This window comes from Chenopodium quinoa, unplaced genomic scaffold (genome assembly GCF_001683475.1).
Source record: "Chenopodium quinoa cultivar QQ74 unplaced genomic scaffold, ASM168347v1, whole genome shotgun sequence".
Lineage (NCBI taxonomy): Eukaryota > Viridiplantae > Streptophyta > Magnoliopsida > Caryophyllales > Amaranthaceae > Chenopodium > Chenopodium quinoa.
In genome coordinates this window covers 3,008,058-3,032,722 of record NW_018742461.1, presented here as the reverse complement: position 1 = coordinate 3,032,722, position 24,665 = coordinate 3,008,058, and the positions used below count along the sequence as shown (strand labels likewise).

Here is a 24,665-nt window from a genome sequence, read left to right as displayed (position 1 = left end):
GAAATCTAGTGCGAAACCTTCTTTTGGTAGTTTGTATGTCTTAAAGGAGTAATTGTGAATTTATGATTTACTAGTAAGAATTAATAGTCTAACTTCCCGTCTCAAATTTGGTCATAGTTAAAAGCTGAAAGTTAAAGCTAGAATAGCATGCGTGTAGGTTTAAACCTTTAAGGTAGGGTATGGTTGGCCAATTGAAAACCTTGTTAGAATTACTTATAAAATACGATGTTGGATAACTATTGGTGTGTATTAAAGATGATATTAGGTGGTATTGATTTTAGGAAGTACATAAACTAGAAAGTTATGGCATTGCATGAGTATACTACTAAAACAATGAATATGTTATATGTTTGGCATGAAACATTCAGCTTTATGAGTGTTACACCGCTGTCAACAATCGCTACTTTTTTAGAATGACCCAAGATGTTTGAAATAAGGTTGTTTATTTTTACACATTACTCTATGATAGACCCAGCTGCCCACCTCATTACTTGGATCCATCATCTTAGTAATAAGCAAATTAAAGTCTTATACCTTCTGCCTTCAATATGGATTGAAATATGGTATACATTTAACGTTTTTACAAGATAAGTTTTGGAGTATTGAAACTTGAGTTTGCCACAAACGAAATTAATATAGAAGTGACTCAAAGATTCAATCATAAACTAGCTATCACCCTCAAAATTCTTAGATAGTTAACATTCACACAAATTCTTTGGAATAGAATATGCCAATATTAATAGAAAGTAGAATAACAAGATTGGACTAACCTTTGGGCCTATAAAGAATGTCAACAATTTCAGAGTCATATGGGAGATAAGGCATATGACCGTTTCTTTCTTTTCTTTCTTTTCTTTTTTTCATAGTTGCTTTCATTGCCTTTACAAGGTCCAAGGGGTTAATTGGTAGCACTAGGAGTCTAGTCTAGGATAATATATTCCATTAAGTTTGCAGTTGTATAATTAATGACCAAAAACTTTTGATTATACAAGGTGTACACTAATACTTTTATTGTTCAAAAGTTTAAAGTACACAACTTTAATTTAAGCAACTCTGTTGTTTTAAATTAATACACAAGATATGATATTATGACAATAAGACAATAACATAACCGAAGTGAGGTTCCATTCAAATATCAATTGTCAATCAAAGGAATAACCCACTTGATCGAGTTAAACTAATACTTGTATCTTATAAAGGAAGAGATCACAAATCTGCACCTACAAAATTGAACTTGCAACTTCATTTTGCTGGAACTCCTCATTTCTTGAAAAGAATCTTGAAAACACTTGACTATTAATTCAGGGTCAGGGATGATATCTTTAGCAATCATCACTTGTAGATTAACCTTTTCTGCATAGCTTACTAAGAGCATTGTAATTGCCTAAAATCAACAAACAAACAAACATCAGAATTCAACATGTAAATTTTAAAGCATGTACGAAAAATAAAATTCATAAGGATTAAGCGAGGGAGTAACTTATGTGGAATGTGCTTGACATATTCACTTTTATGTCCGTTACAGGGTTGTCACCAATCACTAGGTCCTCGGAGGGACCCACAATATTAGATATGCTCAAGGTTGTATGACATATCAATTTGTGAAGGCTCCAACTAACAACCTGAAATTTAATATCATTTAATTTCTACTTATAATCTTTTTTTTAAATATTTTTTTTGGCTTGAAATGGGCAAAAAAAAACTATAATGGATTAGATTATTGGCCTATGACATGAGCCTTGACTTAAAAAAAAAAAAATTGAAAAAAAAGAGTAAATGGACTAACCTTTGGGCCTAAACAGGAAACTATAAAGTTGATCGATTTAAAAGTGAAGTGAGCACAACAAGAATGCTTCATTTTGTCCATAACTGACTTCTTCTGCTTAACATGTTCTAAAGGCTTGAGCCCATTACAGCAATCAATTGGCACAATTACGGCACTCGATTTGTTTCCCCATCCAGATAACTCAAGATTAGGGGTCTTCATCAAATCTGAAATCTCCTGTGTCATAAAATAGTTGAAATTACTAATTGGTTGTTGGTGCATTGGTGATTGAGTCTGCACTTGGTAGGGAGGATTGCATGTTCGATCCCTCATAACAACAATTAAGAGGGAACTAGAACCTAACCACCTACAAATGAGTCCAAATTCAGATTAGCCTAAAGAATGAAACTGGTGAACACCAAAAATAAATAAATAAAAAAAAGTTTAGTTAAAATTTTTGTTGACAGTAAATGTTAAAATAAGAACATAAGGAAACGAAGGGAGTAATTTAATAAGCATTTGATCACATATATGTTGCACCCTAATTATGATTTTTGAAAGAATTGTGATTTTCTTGGCGATGTTATTCTCTCTCAGACGACAATGTTATGTTGATGGCCTAATTATGATTTTTGAAAGAATTGTGATTTTCTTGGCGATGTTATTCTCTCTAAGACGACAATGTTATGTTGATGGCCTAATTATGATTTTTGAGATGATCTTGCGGTATGTCCATGTTTTGATTACGAGTCATTTATGTACTTGTACTAGTATAATTAAAGAAAGCCACTTCTTACGAGTATTATAAAATGCTAAAAGTCCGGGAAAAATAAAACAGAAAGAGAAAAAAAGAGTTACCTGCATGGAAGAATCTTTGCGTAGATGAACTGGAATGATAAAACTAAGTTGCAGGGCTTGTTGCACGGCTAAACCATAAAATGAACAATTGAGGTAAGAGCAACGTATAGGATACCACGGATTGTAATATTAAAATTATCTATGTGATATACTAATTAACTCAACTATGTATAAATGGACTCGACTTTGAAGAGTACATCTGATTGAATTAAGCATTTAAGAAAGAGCCTTGCCCAGTTAATCTATTTGATTGGTTTTGTTTGTCAATCAATTTTGCCAGCTCATTTTAATGTATACGTGGACATTGACTCAGCGCAGTCGTAGCCCAGGTGTATTAATTGGTTTTGTTTGTCAATCAATTTTGCCAGCTCATTTTAATGTATATGTGGACATTGACTCAGCGCAGTCCTAGTCCAAGTGTATTAAACACTCATGCAACGCTATGTCCTTCGAACATTTACGGCGTGAGCATTTATAGGTAACGTCGTTCATTTTCGTAGTCGTAAATAATAAATGGTAGGAAAATTCTTGATGAAGTTTTATTTAAATTACAGATACCTTGTCGAGCATGGTATTATAATGCTATAAATATAAAATTGTATTTAAACTTGAGATTGACCATAAAGGATATTTATATTGACACAATTTAAATCAATCATTGGATTGTCAGCAACCCCGAAATACTTAGCTAGTTGGCATCCTCACAAACTTTTTAGTTGAGAACATTAGTAGAATAACAAGATTGGACTAACCTTTGGGCCTATAAAGGATGTCAATGATTTCAGAGTCAAGTGGGAGACAATTTTTTCCGTTTGTCCATAATTGCCTTCATAGCCTGTTCCAAAGGGCTTGGGCCCATTACCGATTTAATTTGGCTAGACTACTATGCGTGTTTTGTCTCCCCATCATAAACAAAAATGATAAAAATGAGTAAAATTGATTAGGTTAACTTAATCTTAAATTAAAGCTAACGATCAGCAGTATGAATTTGTTAAATAAAGGAAATGGTAGGACAATTTGTTTTACTTGTACTTTTCATACATTGCACGCAATTATTGATGAATTGAAGATCTTCCCTCAACAATATTATTGACCAACTCTTAATCTCACCCTACATATATTTTTTGGTTCATATGAGCCACTAGGACGGGGATGAGAATCGATCCCAGGATCACCTGGAACCGGGAGGAAAGCTCTTACCAACTGAGCTATCCCTCACTCTCTCACCCTACATATATTGATTGAAGGTTCGAACTTTCCTTCTCGAAAAGGAATTCTTTGAGGTGTTCTCAAAATATCGAACGACATTTGACCTCAAAAAATAAAAAAAAATGTATAGGGGGAAATAAAAATTATGTAGATTGATACCACTTATAGTAATAAACTAAAAATTATAACAAGTTCAATTCTAATGGACATGATAAGATCGGTCGTACACCATAGTTTTTGAAGGACCAACTCAAGCAAAAGATTAAGCTGATGGTTGAGATCCAAGAATATATTTTGTACTCTATCACGCCCGTTCACATGAGAGCTCGTTGGGCTTGAAGTTTGGATGCAGCATGAGTCCTCCTCATACCTAGCACTTAATATTCCACTTGAAAGTCAAGGGTGGATGAAATTTGAACTCGTGACCTTTGTGTCACGCTGGCTCCGATACCATGTTGATCGATGGGAGCAAGTTGATCCTTGAGATTCTTCAATTGTTGACAATAGGAGCTAATGTCAGAAAAATTTGACAAGTGAAGAAGATTAAACTGATTTTCAAGATATACGGCCCTTGTATTTTTATTATCATGAAATATATTCTTCAACTTGTTCCAAATTTGGAGTGCCGAATCACCTCTACAAAGAACCGTTCGAAGAAGGTCGGTGGAAACAGTTCCATATATTCATTGCTTAACAATGGAGTCCCAGCGAAGCCACAATGAGTCAGAGATATCATATCATATCGGACGGACGAGGTGTCTTAGGGTCGATATGGCCAAGTACATTGGAGTATTGGACTTTTTCCGATCAAGAATCATCGGAATCGCATTCTTGATGTTATTGACGGAGAGGGCTGGATGATATTCCGTCGAAGGTGGAGGAGGTGGAGGTGGGGTTGGATGATCACCGTCCTTGGTCATGCTTGTATGATGAATCGGCTATGAAGGCTTGCACTGCTTGGTGTACAGGAGGCAAGTGCTTTTTAGTAACTAGAATAAGTACGGTAGAATATAATGAATTTAATAAAAATACTCCGTACAATTGTACAATTTTTTTTTTTTTTTTTTTTTTTTTTTTTTTTTTTTTTTTTTTTTTTTTTGATAATCACAATTGTACAATTAAGGTGATAAAGAAAAGATGAATTTTGACAAAATAATACGAACCATGTTCATAAATCATAACTGCACCATATATGTACTTCGTGCAAGATGATCCTTTTATTCCTCAAGCTACTAGAACCGGAGATATTGTAGACTGATGGTTGAATCAGCTATGTACAAGCAGCTAGCCAAATCGATTTATTGTCCTAATCACTTATTTTATATATATATATATATATATATATATATATATATATATATATATATATATATATATATATATATATATATATATATATATATATTGGCGTGGTCGATCTAAAAGAAAATAAAAAATATGAAGTACTATATAATGATGTAACATTCTCATATATATCTAAACAAGGTTTATTTTGACGGATTCTTTATTTCAACTAAAGAGTCTCGAATGCACTTCACCAAAAATTCAGGGTCAGGAATGATATCTTTAGCCACCATCACTTGTAATTCAGCCTTCCCTGCATAGCTTACCATGTGCATTGTAATTGCCTGCTCATAATAAGAAAAAAGTACATAAATAACAATTTATATATTCATCAAAAATAAGAGGAAAAAAAAATAAAAAACGAAAAAAAAAAATATGGGATTGACTCATGTACTTGAGGTTGGCTGGAGATGTTCACTCTTAAACTTGTAACAGGGTTGTTAGCAACCACGATCTGCTCGGAAGGACCCATAATATTTGAAACAAGCAAGGCTGTGTTACATAAAACTTGGTGACAACACCAACTAGCCGCCTGCGTTATTTAAAACTCGTATTATCGACTGACCATGAGGTTAAATGATTTGCTAGAACAAATTATTGTTAGGAATTTAAATTGTATTTGTTTCTATATTTCTCCAATCCAATCTCTATATCATAAATATTATTTCCGTTAAGTAGTAGTTGCAACTTTGAAAAATTTTATATCTCACGAATAATACCCCAAAGTTGCAGCTAATACATAACGGGTGTAATTCTACTCGATCATAATGTTATTATAAAAAAGTTAGAATAGAACTAACCTTTGGGCCAAAGTAGGCAGTCAACAATGTAAGAAACTTATGAGAGATAGGGGCTTCATATGAGTTCTTTTTTTGGTCCATTGTTGCTTTCACTTCCTTCAAATGATCCAAAGGATGAAGCCCATTACAGCAATATAATGGCAGTAGCATTAAGCCCGTTCTGTTTCCCCATGATGATAACCCACAACTAGGATGGGTTTTTATCAAATTCGCAGATGTATTTGTATTTTCCTGCTACAATTACACCATGATTTTTTAACCTCGAGAGAATACTGTCTTAACTTTTTTGAGCTTATAAAATAGTTCACACTAAAAGGTGACGTGTAGACGGTGTAGTGATATAACAATATTAACTTTTATTTGAAATAAATTAAAATTATTAGTTTATTGGGTTTGAAGAATTATTATTTTTTCTCAAAATTTCTACAATATAATAGCAGTATAGCACCACATCATGCGTGATACTGCAACATTGAAAAAATTATAGTCAAAGTTAACATTTTTTTTGTATTTTGTTAACATCTATGGAGTAAGATATACGAGTATTACGATTTATTTCAATGTTTGTAATTATAAAACACATTTAGAAGGTTTAAGTTAAATCAATATATTTTTATGGAGACGATGGAGTATAAATTAAACAAGTGTTACCAAAGTGAATGAAAAACAAACCTGGAAGCCAGAGTTTCTTCGTAGATTGGTAACCAGGATAGCAGTCACTTGAAGGCTTTGCCGCAGAGCTAACAAAAAGCAGGACAATTGAGTTTATTGACTTTGACCTCCTCTTTTTTTTTTTTTCTTTTTTTTTTTTTTTTTTTTTTTTTTATTATTTATTTATTTATTTAAAAGAAACACCAAGGATTAATTCGATCTCATGTTTTATATACAACCATTAAATTCTCGTTTCCTTTTCACATAATAAATTAAAATAAATCGATTAAAAATAAAATTACCCTTGGGTGATTTGTCATCTATGTACTTGGAGAGTCCATGTGAAATGACCCCTAAAAGCACATCATTGACAGTCTGCAGTACACAAAAATAAATATAGGGTGAAAAATTAAATAATCGGATAGAGATTAATATGGCAAATAACATAGCGTAAAGACTAGTTATAAAAAACATACCAAAGCAACTAAGAAAGAGAATGATAAAAGCAGTATATAATGATTGTGAGTTAGGTAACTATGGCTGTTATTGTTTTGCTAACTTTCACTTTTCTGGAATAGCAGTAATTCAGGAATGCAATGTGTTTGTTCCATACGGAGTACTATTTACGTGTATATCTTGCGTTTATTGTGTACAAAATTATAATTGTGTTACGTACTAACACATCGTGCCATATTGCAGAGAGTGCACAGGTATATGGAGCGAGGATATTAGTTGTCACATGAAATCGTACTAGATCATGCAATCATGTGTGTGGAGTGCGTTTATACTTCTGTTTCTTATTATTATATAATACAGTACCCTTTTATTATAAAATAATAAGAAACGAAGATAGTATATCATTTAAATATATACATTCCTTTGAACCAAATTAATTGTATTTTGACTAAACACCATTGTCAATGACAATAATGTTCATAATCAATATTTTTTACTCATCTATTCAGTATTAGTTAAACTAAAGATCATAAAATCTTGCTTCATATTGTTTTATCAATGTATTAAGATTTACCAAGCTAGCACTGCAACAACGAACTTAACTGACATTTATCTACAAACATATCTTCATTTAATTAAAAGTCAAATTAATGTAAGTAATTTGAAATGAAAAGATGATTATCTTGCTTCAAATACACTCTTCGCTCCAAAATATCCACTTAGTGGTTGTAGCTTTAATTATAAACAATCCATCACATATTAAGCAACTAACTGACAAGCTGTTAAACCTTTCAAGGGGGTCCTTAGTTAATTGGAATTAATACGACACATCTTCTTCAAATATATACAAGCTTTAAACTATGATACTACGAATTAGATAACATGAGCTTTCAATGATAATAAGGTCATGATGCGTGTTAGGGATCTGTATGTATGTGCGTCAACTGTCCCAAGTGTGTGCAGACTCAAGAGCCACGAGATAACTCGGACAAGTAAAAATTAGGTGATTAGATAGCAAGTGTGAAGTGTGAGATGTTTTTTTAAGAAAAAATTGGAGATCATAAGATGTACATCATATTATGTGTATCTACAAAAATAGTAAAAGAGTATACATCAAGAGGTCAAACATGCAAAATAAATGGGGATGCCCCAGTTTCTCATAGTATTTTGTTTCTCACATGGCATCTTTGTAAATAAACCAACAACTTTATTCAATTGTGGAGTCCACAATAATGAAAAAGTTGTTGATTTATTCACAAAAATGACCCCATGAGAAACAAATTTCGTTTCTCACTATGAGAAACAGGATTCCCAAAATAAACTGAAAGTACATGCTTAATGTAATTTTTTTGGTAGTTAACTATCTACCGTAAATTTAATGCAAGTGAAATCGCTCGCACATAAAAAGACTATATTCAAGATTGGGGGAGTAAATTTGATGCATGTGAAGTCACTTACAACATTAGGAATGACCGCCGTTTTGATAGACTTGAAATCTTCAATCTTAAACTTGGCAGTGACTAATTTCCTAGGCCAAAGCTCAACCCCATCACCACCACTAATCACACTAAACTTATCTTTCACCCCCAAAACCCTCCCTAAAAACCTCAACCCAAAAACAATTGTAAACCACATACTTTGAATCAACCCCAATATTCCTCCAATTTTCCAATTCCTTCTTGCATGATTATTGTTACCATCTTTCACAATATTACCCTCACCATTAACACCACTTTTTGTCTCTTTCTTTTGACCAAAACAAGAGGAAAGCATAGACATCATAGACACCCCATCACCTAATGAATGATGAACTCTTAACACCACACATTTTAACTCTACTAATACATGAACCTCCCATAATGGCTTGTTTTTGCTTAATGGGGTTGACACCGCGAGGTCAGCTAAGTATGCATTCACGGTGGCTTCATCGTCGTCTTCCTCATCATGGCCTCGAGCTTTTGTAATGGTGGTAGGGTATCGGAGGATGAAGTGATCGTCAATGTTAACATGGACTCTCTTCCAATGATCTTCACCATTAGGGTTTCTTACCAAGAGGCTGCAAAACCTTGGGTCTTCGATCATGGTCGAGTTTGAGAAGGCCTTTTTAAGGCCTTGTACATCAATTGGGTACTTAAAAAACATGGCACAGTTCATAATTTGCTCAGTTTCTGGGCAAAAATATAACCTACCAAAGGGCGAATTTAGGGCCTCACCTTGATCAAAATCATTCTTAGACATACTTCTAAAAAATGTTGGAGAAATTTTGCCTAAGTTTTTTTTTTTTGGATGTATTTTGAGCTAGTGAATTTTGGGGATTTGAGCACATTTCTAGGTTACTATATAAAGTATATGAAAGATGAGAGTGAAACATGTAACATGTCTGGAAAGAAGGTAAATTTTTGCTAGCAGCATTGAATGTAACATGTAACAACGACCTACCCTCTATTTCAGTTGTTTGGTACTGGTATAACAGCTGTAAGACTTGTAACTTGTAACTTTGTAAGGGCTGGACGGTTCATATCTATCAGTACAAACTACAAAGTTTACAAAAGACAAATTTATGCAAGTCTACATGCCAGGTAAAACGCGCATCAGGTAAGTGATGACTTGTTACGTCATCCATTGAACATTTCTGCGCAAGAAGTCTGATTAGACCTATAAAGAATCATAACATAATTAGAAGTCTTACATAATTCAAATTTTAATCCACTTATGTATACATAATGACGTTTTTTATGATAGTAATAAATGATAACAAAGCCAAAATATTAAGTGATTATTTCGTTAATTGACATATACGCACATGAAAATTGTTTTTCCTACGTAAACATTAATCAAACAAGCACTAAAATTCCATGATTTTATCACAAGCCGGCTTTCATTACCGCCTTTTCTATCATTGTAAACACTAAAATATGAGATTAGAAGTAACAACCTAGGTTAGAGATGATTCCAATGTAGTTTTATGACTTTTGACGACTGAGATTATTTATTTTTCGATTTATTTTTAGTTAAAAATATTCTTTTTTTATTTATTTTAAATATATTTTTATCTTCTAGAAATTATTTTTTAATACTTTTGAAATTCTGGAAATAAAAAAATATATAAAATAATTAAAAATTATTTTTAATTTAAATTACTAATTAAAAATAAATAAATAAAAAAACAAATATTCTCAGCCGTCCATTTAAAAAAATTATGGTAGTCAAAAATCGTAAGACTATATTAGAGTTTTCACCTAGGTTATAGTATTCGGGTTTGTATTGCCCGGATGACCCGGCCAATTTTGCCAAATAGACACCCGACCATGCATGTTGTTTATCGTGTAAAGCTCTTGAGTTGGTAGTTGCTTTCTTCAATTAATGATGCTCATACATGTAGTGATATTCAGTTATCAGTCACCCTTTCCATGTTGATTTGGGTGATGCTGATCGATGCATGATAAAATGGTGTAATTTGTTGACCTTAGCACAGATAAGATAAAGCAAGACGTTATTGCATTGTTGTACCAGCTGGACATATTAGGCAGGAAATATCGTCAATTTTGAATGCTACAATGGTTAGGAAATTCAGGAAATATCTGGATGCCCTTTCGAAGTCGCATAGTTAAGTGAGCAGTGTGTTGGAGGTCGTGTTTCATTTAGACTAGAGATGCTAATTCAGCAAGTTGATCGTGATCAGTTGTGCTTGAAGTGACTTTACTTGTGCACAACTCAATACTCGTATTCCCTCAATCTCTTTTTGTTTGCACCCTGGATTCACTTTTTATGAGAGTTTTTTAGGTCAAATAGTGCAAATAATAAGAGACGGAGAAAGTACTTGAAGAAATTGACTCTATTTGAGTAACTAAAGTTACCATAAATAAAATAAACATTTATGGATAGTGGGCCATCATAAGTGGTGATCTAATTAATTCAGTTCATAATATGGAGACCTACGTTGATGTTGCATTTTTCTTGGTTTTATATTGTGCAACTTAAAAAGCATGAAATTGTGACTCTTGTAAAATTAAACTAAACATCACGTATATTATAAGTAGTGTGATCATACTATAGTTGTACGTATAGAGACTAGAGAGTGATATATGTACATATGATAAGCATGCAAAACAGCTTTTATTTGCTGTCAAATATGACGGTTGTTTGTTGCCAATTTTCCATGCATGTTGTTTGCGTCCAATTCAATCTAATTGGGCTAGTCTAAATGCTTTAATTACAAAAACCCAAAAGCAAGGTTCAACCCTCTCAAGCATGCCAAGTCAGTCAAGCCCAGTCAGCATGTCAAGCCCATCTGACTTCACGACCCAATTCAGTTCACCTATTTGAGTAAGGTATAAAAGCCTTCAATTGCCTCATTCAGAATTCATTCACATTAAGCCTCAAGCATAAAATTCTCTTGCATAGCTTTCTCTATAAAAACACTGTATTAACTTTAGCATCGGAGGGGCCTTCCTTGGCACAACCCCCGAGGTTAGTTTACGTGTGTTTGCTGTGTTGGAAACCCTTGGCCCAATTACCACTTGGACCGAGTTCAGTCTTCAACCCTAGAAAAGGGCCAGCCCGAGATCTTTAGCCGATCCTGAACCCACTTCCATTTGCTCAATGGGGACTGGATATCTTGGGGCCATTTCCCGATGCTCCGTATTAAAAAAGATGTCTAATAGTCGGCATTGACTATTTCAGCAAATGGATCGAGGCCGAAGCAGCCTCGAACATTACAGAGCAAACTGTCAGGAAGTTCATCTGATAGAATTTTATCACTCGTTACGGAATTTCGAAGGTCTTTGTCTTCGATTATGGGAGGCACTTTGATAACTTGCCGCTAAGGCGGTACACTGATCAGTTCGGCATCAAATTGGCATACTCTGCAGTATGTCGCCGAAGCTGCGAACAAACAGATTCTCAACGCTCTCAAGAAGAGACTTGAAGATCAAAAGTCTAAGTGGATAGAGGAACTTCCACGAACCCTCTGGTCACTTCGGACAACTGCAAAAGAGGCAACGGGACATTCACCTTTTGAATTGGTGTATGGATCCGAAGCCGTTCTTCCAGTGAAAATTGGCACAGAAAAATTGCGAGTAAATCTCTTCTCGGCCGAAGAAAACGAGCAACTCATGAAAGAATCCCTTGACTTTCTAAATGAGGCCAGAGATTCGACCCGAGACAGAATGGTTGCATACAAGCAAAGAATCAGCAAATTTGGGAAGAGTCAATGCAAGACTTCTAAAAATTGGGGATCTTGTTCTTCGGAATGCTGCAGTTGTACAAAAAGGCTGCATTCATGGGAAACTCTCAGCCACTTGGGAGGGACCCTATGAAATTTATGATGAGCTTCAGCCAGGTACATACCGATTTCGACAGTTGGATGGAACCGAGCTGAAAAAACCACTGGAATGATGATGTATTTAAGAAATATCATGTGTAAGCCCTTCGGGGAAGAACAATTTATGTAAGTGCATCTTTTTTATTAATGAAAGGCCTTTGAGCCACCATTTCTTTGAATTCAAGGTTTCCCTTCGGCGCTGTCCGAAGTATCGCTCACCCGCAACATTGTACTTCGGCAAGCCGTAAAACCTGCCGAGACGAGGATAAATGATTTCAACCTCGAAATATTGCCTAATGAGGCATTGTATTTCGGACGAATTAGTTCCTCCGGGCAAAGAGGTTATTGACGAATCTGAAACATTGCCTAAAAAATAGGAACAATGATTGCACCCTCGAAGTATTTGCCTAATGAGGCATTGTACTTCGGATGAATAAGTTCCCTGGCATTGTGTTTTGGATAGTTATTCCCTCGGATGAATTATAAGGATTAGGAGAATATTGTTCTCGGAGTCTAAGACTTCAGATCAACGAAATCAGATCCTTTAAAAATAAAGTAGAAGAGAAAAGAAAAAAGAGCAGAAACTTTAAAATTTGAGTTATTACAAATATTTTGCCAAGGCAAAAACCTCGGCTGAACTGAAAAAGTTGAAGCAAGTACTTCAGAAACCTAAGATTACAACGTCAGATTTCTGGGAGGGTAAGAAGTCCTCAGCAAGAAGATATTTCCAAGCCGAAGCTCAACACTTAGAATTTTTTGAAAAAGTTTAAAGAAAAGCTAAGTAAAGAGTGCAAGGCAATGGAAGAGAGAAGCAAGTCAAAGAATCAATAAGTTCAAACTGAGAATTTCAAGTCAAGTACAAAAGAAACATCCTAAACATCGGCAGCTGCCCACAAGCGGAAAACACAGCTGCCGAACTAAGTACAAATTACTCAAAGAATAAAATAAATTAGAGTTTTATACATTCAAGGCAAGATGAAGCAAAAGAAAGGGAAAAGCAAATGTGGCAGAATTAGCAGTTAAGCACATGTTGATCCGCATGACTCTAAAGACGACTGCCCGAATCCCTATGCTTCAGCATCAGCAGAATCAGGCTGAGCAGTTGGGCCCTTGGAACTTCCAGCACCAGCCGAAGAGGAAGCAGGATGAGGTTCTTTCTTTTTGGCTTCTTTAGCTTCCCTCTCAGCCTGAGCCTTAACTTCGGCCAGACGATTGAGGAAAGCAACCTCAGCGTCATGGGCTATGTGCAGATTAGGGTGGCTGGGATCAATCAACCACTCTTCAGCTGCATCCCAGTTGATGCTTGGATCAGCATGAAAAGCCAGTCGCGGAGCTACCTTAAAGCCATTATCAAAACCCTCGTCGTATTGATCTTGGGTATAGATTCTAACTTGCAGAAGCTTATGGACAACCTCAAGATCAGCCTTGACCCTAGCAGCTTCATCAGTCTGCACTTCCAGCTGGCTCTGGACTCCATCTAGCTCGATCTTGGCCTTAGAATGTTCTGTATCTTTGGCCTTCAGCTGATCATTTAGTCGCTGAATCTCAGCCTCTAGCTCAGACTGCTTCTGCTTGGCTTCAACCTCGGCCAAGGCAGCCTTCTCATTAAAATCCTCGGCCATCTTCTGCCGAGCTTCAGCTTCCTACTTCATCTTTTGCTTGATCCGAGCCTTAAAGCTGGGAATATCAGCAGCCCCATACTCTTGGATCAAGGCTTGACCTTCGTCAATCCAAGGAAAGATGGACTGCTCTATTTCCCGGCAGAAGTTGCGGAAGCTGGTAGCCATTGCATCCATCTGATCTCGGCAAGCAGCATATTCTTCCTCCGCCTTTTGGCTCTTCAGTTCCGCAAGGCGAGCTCGACACTCAGATTCTTCGGCCTTTTCCGCCTTGCCTTTCAGTTCCACGTTCATTTCCATAGCCAAAAAGTGGTTATGAACGGCCTACAAGGTTCACAGGTACATTAGCCGAAGTAAAAAGGCAAAAAAAAAGAGAAGGAAAAACTTAAGTGAAAAAAGCTTAAGTAAAAAAGAAGAAGAAAAGAACTTAAGCAAAAAGTTTAAGCATAAGCAAGTTACATGCATCAATAGTTTCTGGTTCTCAGCAAACGGGTCTGGAACCCTCACAAGGGGCTCAGACACCCCAGCTGCGGCCCAAAGGGACCAGACCTTCGTCTTCTCCAACTCGGATAGGCCAGATAGGTCACCGAAGAACTCGATTACCGAGATTCGGTGAGAGAGAAGAGCATTCCTGTTACGTCGGAAACCTCTCAAACTATGACGGATATTTTCGTCGGAACGTTGCGACGGATTTTCAACTAAAGTAAAAAAAAGCGCCGACAGAAATAAATCCGTCGGAAATTCCGTCGTATTTGGGGGAGAGGAGAAAAGGAAAGAGAAATGAATAGGGTTGGGGGAGGGGAACCGGTTTTAGGGTTTAGTGTTTTTTTTTTTTTTTTTTTTTTTTTTTTTTTTTTCCGCAAATATGTAAGGGTTTGTTTTTTTTATTTTATTTAAATACTATTCCGACGGAATATTCCGTCGGAAACTTACGATGGAATATTCCGTCGGAAATTTCCGACAGATTTTAATTCTATCGGAAATTCATTGTATCGACGGAAAAATCCGTCGAAAAGCCCATAAATTCCGAGGGATTTTTATTCCACCGGAATATACAGAATTTCCGACGGTATTTTGTGTCCGTCAGAAGATGTCCGTCGGAATCTGGCCTTTTTCTTGTAGTGTGGCAGCATTTGGAACAGCCAATAGTGGGGTAGACTCAAACCTCATCTCAGAAGATTGAAAGGTCTTAAAGGAGTTTCCAGCCGAAGTCGAAGGAACGTCAAAGTTCTTCGCTTCTTCAACTCTTTCCTCGGCCTCCTTAAAATCTTCGGGCCTCCCATCCAATATTTGCACATCATCATCCTCGGGCTAATGATCAGCGCATCTGCCTCCTTCTGAACCTCATCAGCAAAAGGTTCGGCTATGTGCCGAGGAGATGGTGAGGAATTTAGGTTTAGGGGAGTCCTTTGTTGAAATTCCTCGTCCCGAATCTCAGGAGGAGGAGGAGTCTTCTCTTTAACCACCTCGGCCTAGTCCTCACTTAGCCGAGGTCTCTTTGCAGCAGGTTCGACAGCTTGAAACTGCCCAAGATTTATAACGGCTCTTTTTCTCCTCTGTCCGACCATTTCTTCGACGGAAGACTCGTCCGAAGAAGATGATTTCTCAACTGGCTCTCTTTTGTCTTCTTCTTCTTCGTCAGACTACAGTAGAAGAGACAGGGGGGCAAAGAGCAGTATGAACATCATCAAAATATATATATATATATATATATATATATATATATATATATATATATATATATATATATATATATATATATATATATATATATATATATATATATATATCCAAGCCAAAGTTCAACACTTAGAAAATTTTTGAAAAAATTCAAAGAAAAAGCTAAGTAAAAAGAGCAAGGCAATGGGAAAGAAAAAGAAGAGAAAGGTTGAGGCTCACCGAAGTCATCAACAATTGTTCGTCTTCTACGCTGAGTACTTGAGGGTCAGCAACAGAAGTTAATTGATGGCTCAGCGCTATGTTCCGGGACACCAGCAAAGTGTCCTGCCCTCACAGTAGCAGTAGCAGTGGCTACTTGTTCTTCGGGGCCCAAGAGATAAAAAGGGTCCTTCTTAAATATATAACCAAGATCAGTTACGTGGTAATTTTTATTAAAAATAAATTAATTTAAAATATGTTTTGTCATTCGTAGGATTATTTTTTATGTGAAAAGATAACTTGTTAGATTCGTCTCGTAAAATACTTTCACAATATCAACTTTTTATAATTTTTACTCTTATATAATTATAGATATTTAACATATAAAATGTGTTTTGGGATGCGTAATTTCATCCTTGTTGCAATATTTGTGGAACAGAGGAAGTACTAAATACTTTATATTAGTTATTATTGTTCCCTTTCCTTAAAAATTATATATGATTTATTTTATAACTCAAATAATATTTATTGATATTCAAAGTAAAATCTGATACATCACTCGAACCACACACTAGTGGGGTAATGTAAAAGATCTAGAAATTACTTCATAGGAAATGTTGTTTTTCTTTGAAGCATGAGAAAGAATCAGTGGAGAATGGAATAATTTTATTTTTATTAGCTCGGACTCTGAAAACAATTGGGCCCTCATAATTATAGGGCCTTAGATTTTTAAAAATTAGATAAATGATTTATAATTAAATTTGACATTAAAAAATAAATCAAAATCGTCAATAGAAAGTTAGTATTATTAGTAGTCATTTTAAGGATGACTACCATACAATCAGGACCATTTAGAACCAAAATCAACCAAATATGACCTAACACTACAACAAATAATGTTTTTTACAGCGGTCAAAAATGCTTTTTACAGCAATTTGTGGACCGCTATAAATCGCCCCGCTATTAATGGCTAAAAACTAACGTTCCTATTTGCAAAGAATTTACTTAAAAAAAAAAAAAAGCAAGTTACTTGTTTTTAGGACCATTAGAAACCAAAATCAATCAACTATGGCCTAAATGGCTAAAAACATTCCTATCTTTCACATTCTCTTTCAAATGAATTTGTACAAGCTTTAAACATGTCAAATATAGGTACTTATAAGTGCCTAAGCAAAGATTTACAGAAAAAGCAAGTTACTTGTTTTTAGGACCATTTGGAACCATAACCAAATATAGCCTAAATGGCTAAAAGTGTTCTTATTTTTCACATTCTCTTTCAAATGAACTTGTACAAGCTTTAAACATGTCAAATATAGGCACTTATAAGTGCGGCCTAAGCAAAGAATTTACAAAAGAAAGCAAGTTACTTGTTTGTAGGACCATTTGGAACCATAATCAACCAAATATGGCCTTAATGGCTAAATGTGTCCTTATTTTTCACATTCTCTTTCGAATGAACTTCTACAAGCTTTTAACATACATGTCAAATATAGGTAGCTATAAGTGCCTAAGCAAAGAATTTACAAAAGAAAGCAACTTACTTGTTTTTAGGACCATTTGAAACCAAAATTAATCAACCAAAAACATGGCCTAAATGGCTAAAAAAAGCTTCTCTGATCTTACAAATGAACTTGTACAAGTTTAAACATCTCAAATATAGGTATTTATATATAAGTGCCTAAGCAAAGAAATTACGAAAGAAAGCAAGTTACTTGTTTTTTAGGACCATTAGGAATCAATATCAACCAAATATGGCCTAAATGGCTAAAAACGTTCCTATTTCACATTCTCTTTCAAATGAACTTGTACAAGCTTTAAACATGTCAAATAGTATAAATTAGCCTATTTTTCACAAATTATTTTTCACAACTAATAGCTTCAATGGCAAATACACATAAATTAGCCTCTTTTTCACAAATGATTATTATCCTTCTTTCTCTAGCTAGTCTTTTACAAACCATCCATGCTACTCATAATAACGCTACCACCCAAAATCACAAAGGATTTAGTCTTAGATTAGTTCATCGAGATCGACCAAACTTTTCACAAATGAATGCAACGACAAGAATGAAATACATTCAAATGTCCAAGCTTAGACTAAAATCACTTGCGCGAATAGGTGAAAACAGCAAAACTAAAAATGACCCAATAATACGACCGCAAATGGTAATAGATACTACTATGTACGCGGTAGAGTTGGGAATGGGCACATTTGATCCTTCATCATCTCATAAAACAGTTTATCTCGGGTTCGATACCGGAAGTGATCTCATATGGACTCAATGTGAAGGTTGTGAAAATTGCTTTCTTCAAAAAGATCCGTTTTATCCCTTTAGTAAATCTTATACTTATAGGCAACTCCCTTGCCATAACTGTCCTCCCGGCGCAACATGTGTGGACAATACTTGCCGGGTGACCGTAGAGTATGGAGATGGCGCCGTAGTTGAAGCGGTTTTGTCTTATGAATCGTTTACCTTCCAGACTCCAACTACTCCTCTAGTTTTGGATGATGTTTTATTTGGTTGCGGTATCAACATGCTACATTTTGATGCTGAAGGTAATTATTACTCCCTCTGTTTTTTTTTTTTTTTTTTTTTTTTTTTTTTTTTTTTTTTTTTTTTTTTTTTTTTTTTTTTTTTTTTTTGTGCCACCTCTAAGATAAATTGTACAAGTAATATCTCTAATTTCGTATTAGCATAAGTTATAAGAAGTTGATTTTTTGAAAATAGACATTACAACGAACTTAATAATGTCACACATACTAAAATGTTAGAACCTTGAACAAAAAAACACCATATTAAAGGTAATCATTGAAATCAAATAACTTATTGGGCTACCCTTTAATTTGTATTGTATTGCAGATAAAGATGAAAACAATAGAATAAGTGGACTGTTCGGAATGAATTATGGCGAACTTAGCTTCCAAGAACAACAAAGACAAGAGTTGGTTCATGGAAAATTTCAATATTGCTTACAAAAGAAAGAAGCTGACCAAGCATTACCACCAATGTTCCTTCGATTTGGAGATAATTGTATACAACCCACAGGAACACCGAGATCCATCCCAATGTTTCGGTTTCAGAACAGACCTATCTACTACATAGATCTCCGCGGCATTAGGGTTGGCCAAAAAGTACTTGCGATTCCTCCTAATGTGTTTCAAATCTCCCCAGATGGGAATGGAGGAACCGTGATTGACTCGGGCGCGGAGGCATCCTATATAACCACAGAGGCCTACAAGATCTTGGAAGCCGAGGTGGCAGCGTACATCGAATCTAGAAACTCAGATGTTAAGAGAGATTATGCTTCAGCTAAAGAGAAAGGGTACGAACTTTGTTACAAGCGTGAGAGTGCATCTACAACCTTTGATCTTCCTTGGGTTACTTTGTTGTTTCCAAATGATGTGAATTTCCAAATTAATCCAAATCTTGTATTTGATGTTTTTTACACTGAAAATGGTCAAGTCCTAATTTGCTTGTACATTTTTGAATCGGAAAAGAATATTGGTGGTGTGAACCTATTAGGATCTCTCCACCAGGTGGGTCATCGTATAACATATGATCTTCCTAATGGACAACTACTCGTTGCAGATGAGGATTGCAATTTGGGTCGTTAGTTTATACTAGTTAACTTCTTATAATTAATAAGAATAATACTTCATTGTTTGTGTTTGCTTCAATGTATGTCCTCTGATCTTTGTTAGCCAAATGTATGTATTCTGTCATGACTTCCACATGCTAATCAAATGTATGTCCTCTGATCTTTGTTAGCCAACTTTGTTATGATTAAAGTTGTTTTATTACGAAAATGTCATTTGATAACCAAATTTTGTGTATCATTTTGATAAACTAAGATAGGACAATCTCCAAAATTACTGGACTAGATCGAAAGAAATATAAGATGGAATAAGGATTATGTAGATATACTCTGTAGAAGGTAGTTCTAGATTTTGTAAAGTTGACTTATGAAATTGTTGATAGTTGAGAAAAGGGAGATGTACACTTTAACTTGTTACATGATAAGGATTATCTTGAAATATATTCTTCATGCTGTATTCTAGAAATAAATTCAGTCACAATTTCAAGATAATCATCATTCTTATACTCCATATCTTAAAGGATAGGCACATACACCTCCTCAGCAAAACATTCTCCAAATTTTAGCCATGGCTAGTTTACTATTAAATATTTTCTTACCAACTCTCCTTTTCTTTATTACCTTTGAAAATAGTTACGCTGATAATAAACATAATGGTTTTAGCCTTAAAATGATTCATCGGGACTCTCCTGAATCACCTACATTTCGTGCCAACCTTACAGAAGACGAGAAAATTAAGGAATACGTTCAAAGTTCAATTAGCAGAGTTAACTCACTAGGAACACTATATGGAGCCAAAAATACTAGCTCATCAACCAGATCGAGTTATAGTACTGATGAGTTCATTCGACCTACAATACATGGTTTTGGTCTATATTACTATGTGCAATTTGGGATTGGTAGTTTTGATCATTATCCAAGTTACAAGACTTATAACTTCGAATTAGATACTGGAAGTGATCTTACATGGACACAATGCGAAGGTTGTGGCCAAAATTGCTTTCACCAAACAGATCCTCTATATCCTGCTAGTCAATCTAGTACCTATAAAGCATTTCCTAGCGATCATTGCCCTCATGGTGCACACTGCCAAAGTGACGGTGCTTGTACGTGGAATCGTAGTTACGAGGATGGCTCATCTTTAATAGCCATTGCTGCCTCTGAAACATTCTCCACTCTTTCTCAAGGTAGCAGCCGAAACAGCATGGTAATACAACTGCAGAATGTCACGTTTGGCTGTGGAATTAACATGCAAAATTTCAAGCAAGGTAAGATTAATTACTCGATAATCGATCACTATGACTTCATGTTGTGTCATCTTTCTTTTAAATACCGTAACAACTACCTTCTACTTCGTATACAAGTTATATAAAAATTGCATTGTAGAAAAAAAATATAAACAATTTCTTATTTTTACATTGCAAATATTCAATATACTCAGTATCTAACATTTTTTTAAAATCTTAGTTTTGTGGCTAATCTAACTAATAAAATAACAAATTTCATCACATAAATACAAAAAAATATTTATTTAAAAAATAACAAATAGCCCGTACGATCATCTAGTTTATATGGTTATTATAGTCCCCCTCACTACCTAGAGAGTTTGTTGTGCAAAATATTCGATCTATATGATCTCATCCGAAAATCCATTGATCTTATTTGAAATTTTGGGTTGTACTTTGAAATAAAAAATTGTGTTTTAAAATTAATTTAAATTGTAATTTTTTTGAACAATATTACCGATCCAAAAATTAATAATCGAAGTTGGACATTCAAAATTTTTTTATCAGATTGAACATAGTGACCCTAATTGTAACATAGTGACTTTTATTATTCATATTGACCAGTATATAAACAAGTTCATTAAAAAAAATTAACCTTTTATACCCTTTATAATTCCAAAATGATTTTTATTTCAACATAATAACCTTTATTTTAATATAGTGACTTTTTTTTATTAATAAAATTATCATAGTGTCTCTCATATTCGTGGTCCAAATTAATGTGAACCAGGTTCATTTAAGAGTTTGTATCAAATCTACAATAAAAGTAAACAACCATAAAGTTGGTATTATGAAGTTTAATATGAATACAAGCATTACATTAACTGTACCTCACCATTTTTCTCTCTTATCAACTCTTTTCAACTAATAAAAGTTAAAAAAAAAAAAAAAAAAAATAACTTTACCTATATGGGACAAAAAAATAACGGACGGAAATAGTAAAAGACTAGGGTGCAGTGTATACTCTTTACTTAATTATTTCATTCTATCATAAGTGAAGAATAATTGTTTTCAATCTTACGCAGGTAGTATAAAAAATAACAGGATAAGTGGAAAATTGGGAATGGGTAACGGCGAATATAGTTTCCTGAATCAAGTTCGAGCATACTTCAAAGGAGTATTCTCGTACTGCTTACCATTTAGTGATTCTACGATGTACCTCCGATTCGGCGACGGTGAGATGCAACTACCAGGCGGACTACAAACAACAACATTGAAAATGTACCCAGGTCGCCCTCTATACTACTTGGACCTCCAAGGCATCACCGTTGATTCTACGCTACTAGATATTGATCCCAAGGTTTTCGCTATCAACGACACAGATGATACAGGCGGGTGTATAATAGACATAGTGCCAACATTCTCCACAATTGCCTCGGAACCCTACAGTATAATGGCATCTGCGGTAATACACTACATTGAAAGTGCAAATTCTAATGTTCGAAGATTAAATGAATCCGAGACTTATTTGGGTCTTAAAATTTGTTACGAACAAATCTCCAGAGAACCAGATATTGTTTATCTTCCATTAATCATATTCCATTTTGGTAATAACGCTGACTTTGTTCTAACACAAAGTTCATCCTTTAATTCTAGAAAATCAAAAATTACTGGTAACGACATGTATTGCTTCACAATGCTAGATAGTTCAGAAACTGTAGATAGCCATTTGACGGTTTTGGGAGCACAACAGCAGAAGAGTCATCGGATTGTATATGATGTTGATAATGCTCAACTACTCTTTAATCCAGCGCCTTGTTATGGTGAGAATTGATGTGTAATATAGGGTAATTATTTAGCTTGCATGGTAATTAAATAATTATTCTTAGTCTATATGTTATGGGAATTGCTTATTGCCAAAATCTTTAATAGTTTAATTTGTTTAACCCTTATATATATATTATATAGTATATAAATCAATCGCAGCTGAGTTTTAACCATCAGCTTAAATTTTTAGTTAAAATAGTCTTTTAATTCATGGTATATTATCATATAGTTCAATTTATTTATAGAGGGATGACAAAGATTTAAAACCCTCTCATCCCATAACCAAAATGATATAGGGAAGGTGGTATAACGATAGAGGTGGAATGTATTATTATACCCTTGGAGGAACCGAGGTAGAGAGGAGAAAGTATTAACTTCCTATTTTCATAATATATATAACGATTGTTTTTATTTTTATGGCCAATTTTAAAATCTTGTATGTTTTTGAAACAATTGATTACAAATTCTCAAACATAGTAGTTAATAAATAATAGGTACGCGGTGTAGGCCTAATATAGAGTGTGAAAGGAAGTTAAAGAACTACTTTTTTATTCTCCAATTGTCATAATTTTATTCTTTGATGGATAGTTACAAAAAATATGATCAATTCTAAAAAGAAAGAAATTATTCAATCAACATATATTAATATCATTGAGGTGGAAATATGCATGCATGGAAAGATAAAAATATTTAATTGGTATTTTGAATGTAAGTTGTTATATATTGAGCTAATAATATGAGTATGTACTAAATTCATTTAATACAAATCACAAATAAGACCATTGCACCTTGAGGATTTGCCCAAGGTGGGAGAAATTAGGATAGGATCACATGCTTATGACTCACAAAAGCAATCTTATCAAAATAAGGTGGTTTAAACAAATATCTCTCCAAATTTTATACTCTCTCTGTTTTTAAATATTTGCTCCACTTTCCTTTTGCGGCCGTTTTTGAATACTTGCTCCATTTCCTTATTTGGATAGCTTTTACAATATTTAATTCATTTCTCTCACCAAGTGGATCCAATATAAATCATATTTTATTAATTTCATATTGCCTCTATTCCAATTCGCTCAATTATTTTTGCTTTTTACAATTTTTTATTCATCCACCTACCCCGCTACCTCCATATTTTATTACTTTCTCTAATTTCTCCTAAAACTCTGTGCATGGAGAAATGGAGCAAGTATTTAAAAACGAAGGGAGTAACACTTATCCATTCCTAAATGAGTAAGAAATAAAGGTCAAAGAAGACTTAGTTCCCCCAACCCCCAAAAAAAAAAGAAATAAAAAATCAAAAAACCCTACCCTCTAAGAAGGAAAGATAAGGTCATAGAAGGTTTCAACAAAAAAAAAAAAAAAAAAAAAAAAAAAAAAAAAAAAAAAGATGAAATCTACCTAATACAAAATGATCATAATATTAAATAATCATAAATGTACATGGGCTATAAAATAAATCATATTCAAGTAGTAGTATGCGATTTTCAATCAATATACTAGTATATAAAATACCACTGGTTTGCACTGATTCATTTTCTTTCAACAACTAGCTTCAATGGCTAATCCAAATAAATTAGTCCATTTTTCACTAATTGTTATTCTCTAGCACCCAAAATCATCCATGATATTGATGATAATGCTACCACCCAAAATCACAAAGGTTTTAGCCTTACATTAGTTCATGGAAATGGACCAAACCTTACACAAATGGATGCAACGAGAAGGAGAGAATTCATTGAATTGTCCAAGCTTAGAATCAAATAACTTGCAAACTTAGGCGTAAACAACAAAACCAAGAATGATGATCCAACGATACGACCACCAATAAGATTAGATACTTATATCTACGCGGTAGAATTGGGAATGGGCACATTCGATCCAATTCCATCTCATAAAACAGTTCATCTAGGGTTCGATACCTGTAGTGATCTCATATGGACACAATGTGAAGGTTGTGGTAACAATTGTTTTGGTCAAGTAGACCCTTTATATCCCCGCAAGTAAATCACTTACGTATCAGGAAGTTCCTTGCCGCACCGAGTGTCCTTCAGGCGCAAAGTGTGAGAACAATATTTGCAAGTTGGAAACCGACTATGGAGATGGCGCCAAAGT

The 24,665-nt window shown here is 34.5% G+C and overlaps 3 protein-coding genes across 6 annotated transcripts; 2 read left to right on the top strand and 1 right to left on the bottom strand.

Annotated features, from left to right (window-relative positions):
• Nucleotides 1-849: 849 nt before the first annotated feature.
• Nucleotides 850-9,613, bottom strand: LOC110718742 (O-acyltransferase WSD1-like). 4 transcript variants are annotated; one of them, XM_021897639.1, is made up of 6 exons: nucleotides 8,542-9,613; nucleotides 6,930-7,002; nucleotides 2,624-2,691; nucleotides 1,787-2,002; nucleotides 1,485-1,622; nucleotides 850-1,384 (listed from the first exon to the last, which is right to left on the bottom strand). In XM_021897639.1, the coding sequence occupies exons 1-6, from the start codon at nucleotides 9,319-9,321 to the stop codon at nucleotides 1,178-1,180; spliced, it is 1,482 nt and encodes a 493-aa protein (XP_021753331.1). In that variant the 5' UTR covers nucleotides 9,322-9,613; the 3' UTR covers nucleotides 850-1,177. The 4 variants fall into 4 exon arrangements, 3 of the variants coding, with proteins under 3 accessions (XP_021753331.1, XP_021753329.1, XP_021753330.1); XM_021897637.1 differs by lacking the exons at nucleotides 850-1,384; nucleotides 1,485-1,622; nucleotides 1,787-2,002; nucleotides 2,624-2,691 and adding exons at nucleotides 5,245-5,460; nucleotides 5,571-5,708; nucleotides 5,977-6,210; nucleotides 6,649-6,716 and having other exon boundaries at nucleotides 8,542-9,600; XM_021897638.1 differs by lacking the exons at nucleotides 850-1,384; nucleotides 1,485-1,622; nucleotides 1,787-2,002; nucleotides 2,624-2,691 and adding exons at nucleotides 5,245-5,460; nucleotides 5,571-5,708; nucleotides 5,977-6,207; nucleotides 6,649-6,716 and having other exon boundaries at nucleotides 8,542-9,598.
• Nucleotides 9,614-18,066: 8,453 nt separating this feature from the next.
• On the top strand, nucleotides 18,067-19,519 carry LOC110718969 (aspartic proteinase nepenthesin-2-like). The gene is made up of 2 exons (XM_021897906.1): nucleotides 18,067-18,460; nucleotides 18,765-19,519. The coding sequence occupies exons 1-2, from the start codon at nucleotides 18,067-18,069 to the stop codon at nucleotides 19,517-19,519; spliced, it is 1,149 nt and encodes a 382-aa protein (XP_021753598.1).
• Nucleotides 19,520-20,170: 651 nt separating this feature from the next.
• On the top strand, nucleotides 20,171-22,560 carry LOC110718967 (aspartic proteinase nepenthesin-1-like). Its single transcript, XM_021897905.1, has 2 exons — nucleotides 20,171-20,768; nucleotides 21,812-22,560. Exons 1-2 carry the CDS (start codon nucleotides 20,171-20,173, stop codon nucleotides 22,558-22,560), a joined length of 1,347 nt encoding a protein of 448 aa, XP_021753597.1.
• The last annotated feature ends 2,105 nt before the right edge of the window (nucleotides 22,561-24,665 follow it).

Coding starts and splice junctions, on each gene's coding strand:
- LOC110718742 (XM_021897639.1), bottom strand. CDS start 9,321: ATGTCTAAGAATGATTTTGATCAAGGTGAGGCCCTAAATTCGCCCTTT. Junction 2,003..2,623: donor GCAAAGATTCTTCCATGCAG/GTAACTCTTTTT, acceptor TTTATGACACAG/GAGATTTCAGATTTGATGAA. Junction 1,623..1,786: donor TTTCCTGTTTAGGCCCAAAG/GTTAGTCCATTT, acceptor ATTAAATTTCAG/GTTGTTAGTTGGAGCCTTCA.
- LOC110718969 (XM_021897906.1), top strand. CDS start 18,067: ATGGTAATAGATACTACTATGTACGCGGTAGAGTTGGGAATGGGCACA. Junction 18,461..18,764: donor GCTACATTTTGATGCTGAAG/GTAATTATTACT, acceptor ATTGTATTGCAG/ATAAAGATGAAAACAATAGA.
- LOC110718967 (XM_021897905.1), top strand. CDS start 20,171: ATGATTCATCGGGACTCTCCTGAATCACCTACATTTCGTGCCAACCTT. Junction 20,769..21,811: donor CATGCAAAATTTCAAGCAAG/GTAAGATTAATT, acceptor AATCTTACGCAG/GTAGTATAAAAAATAACAGG.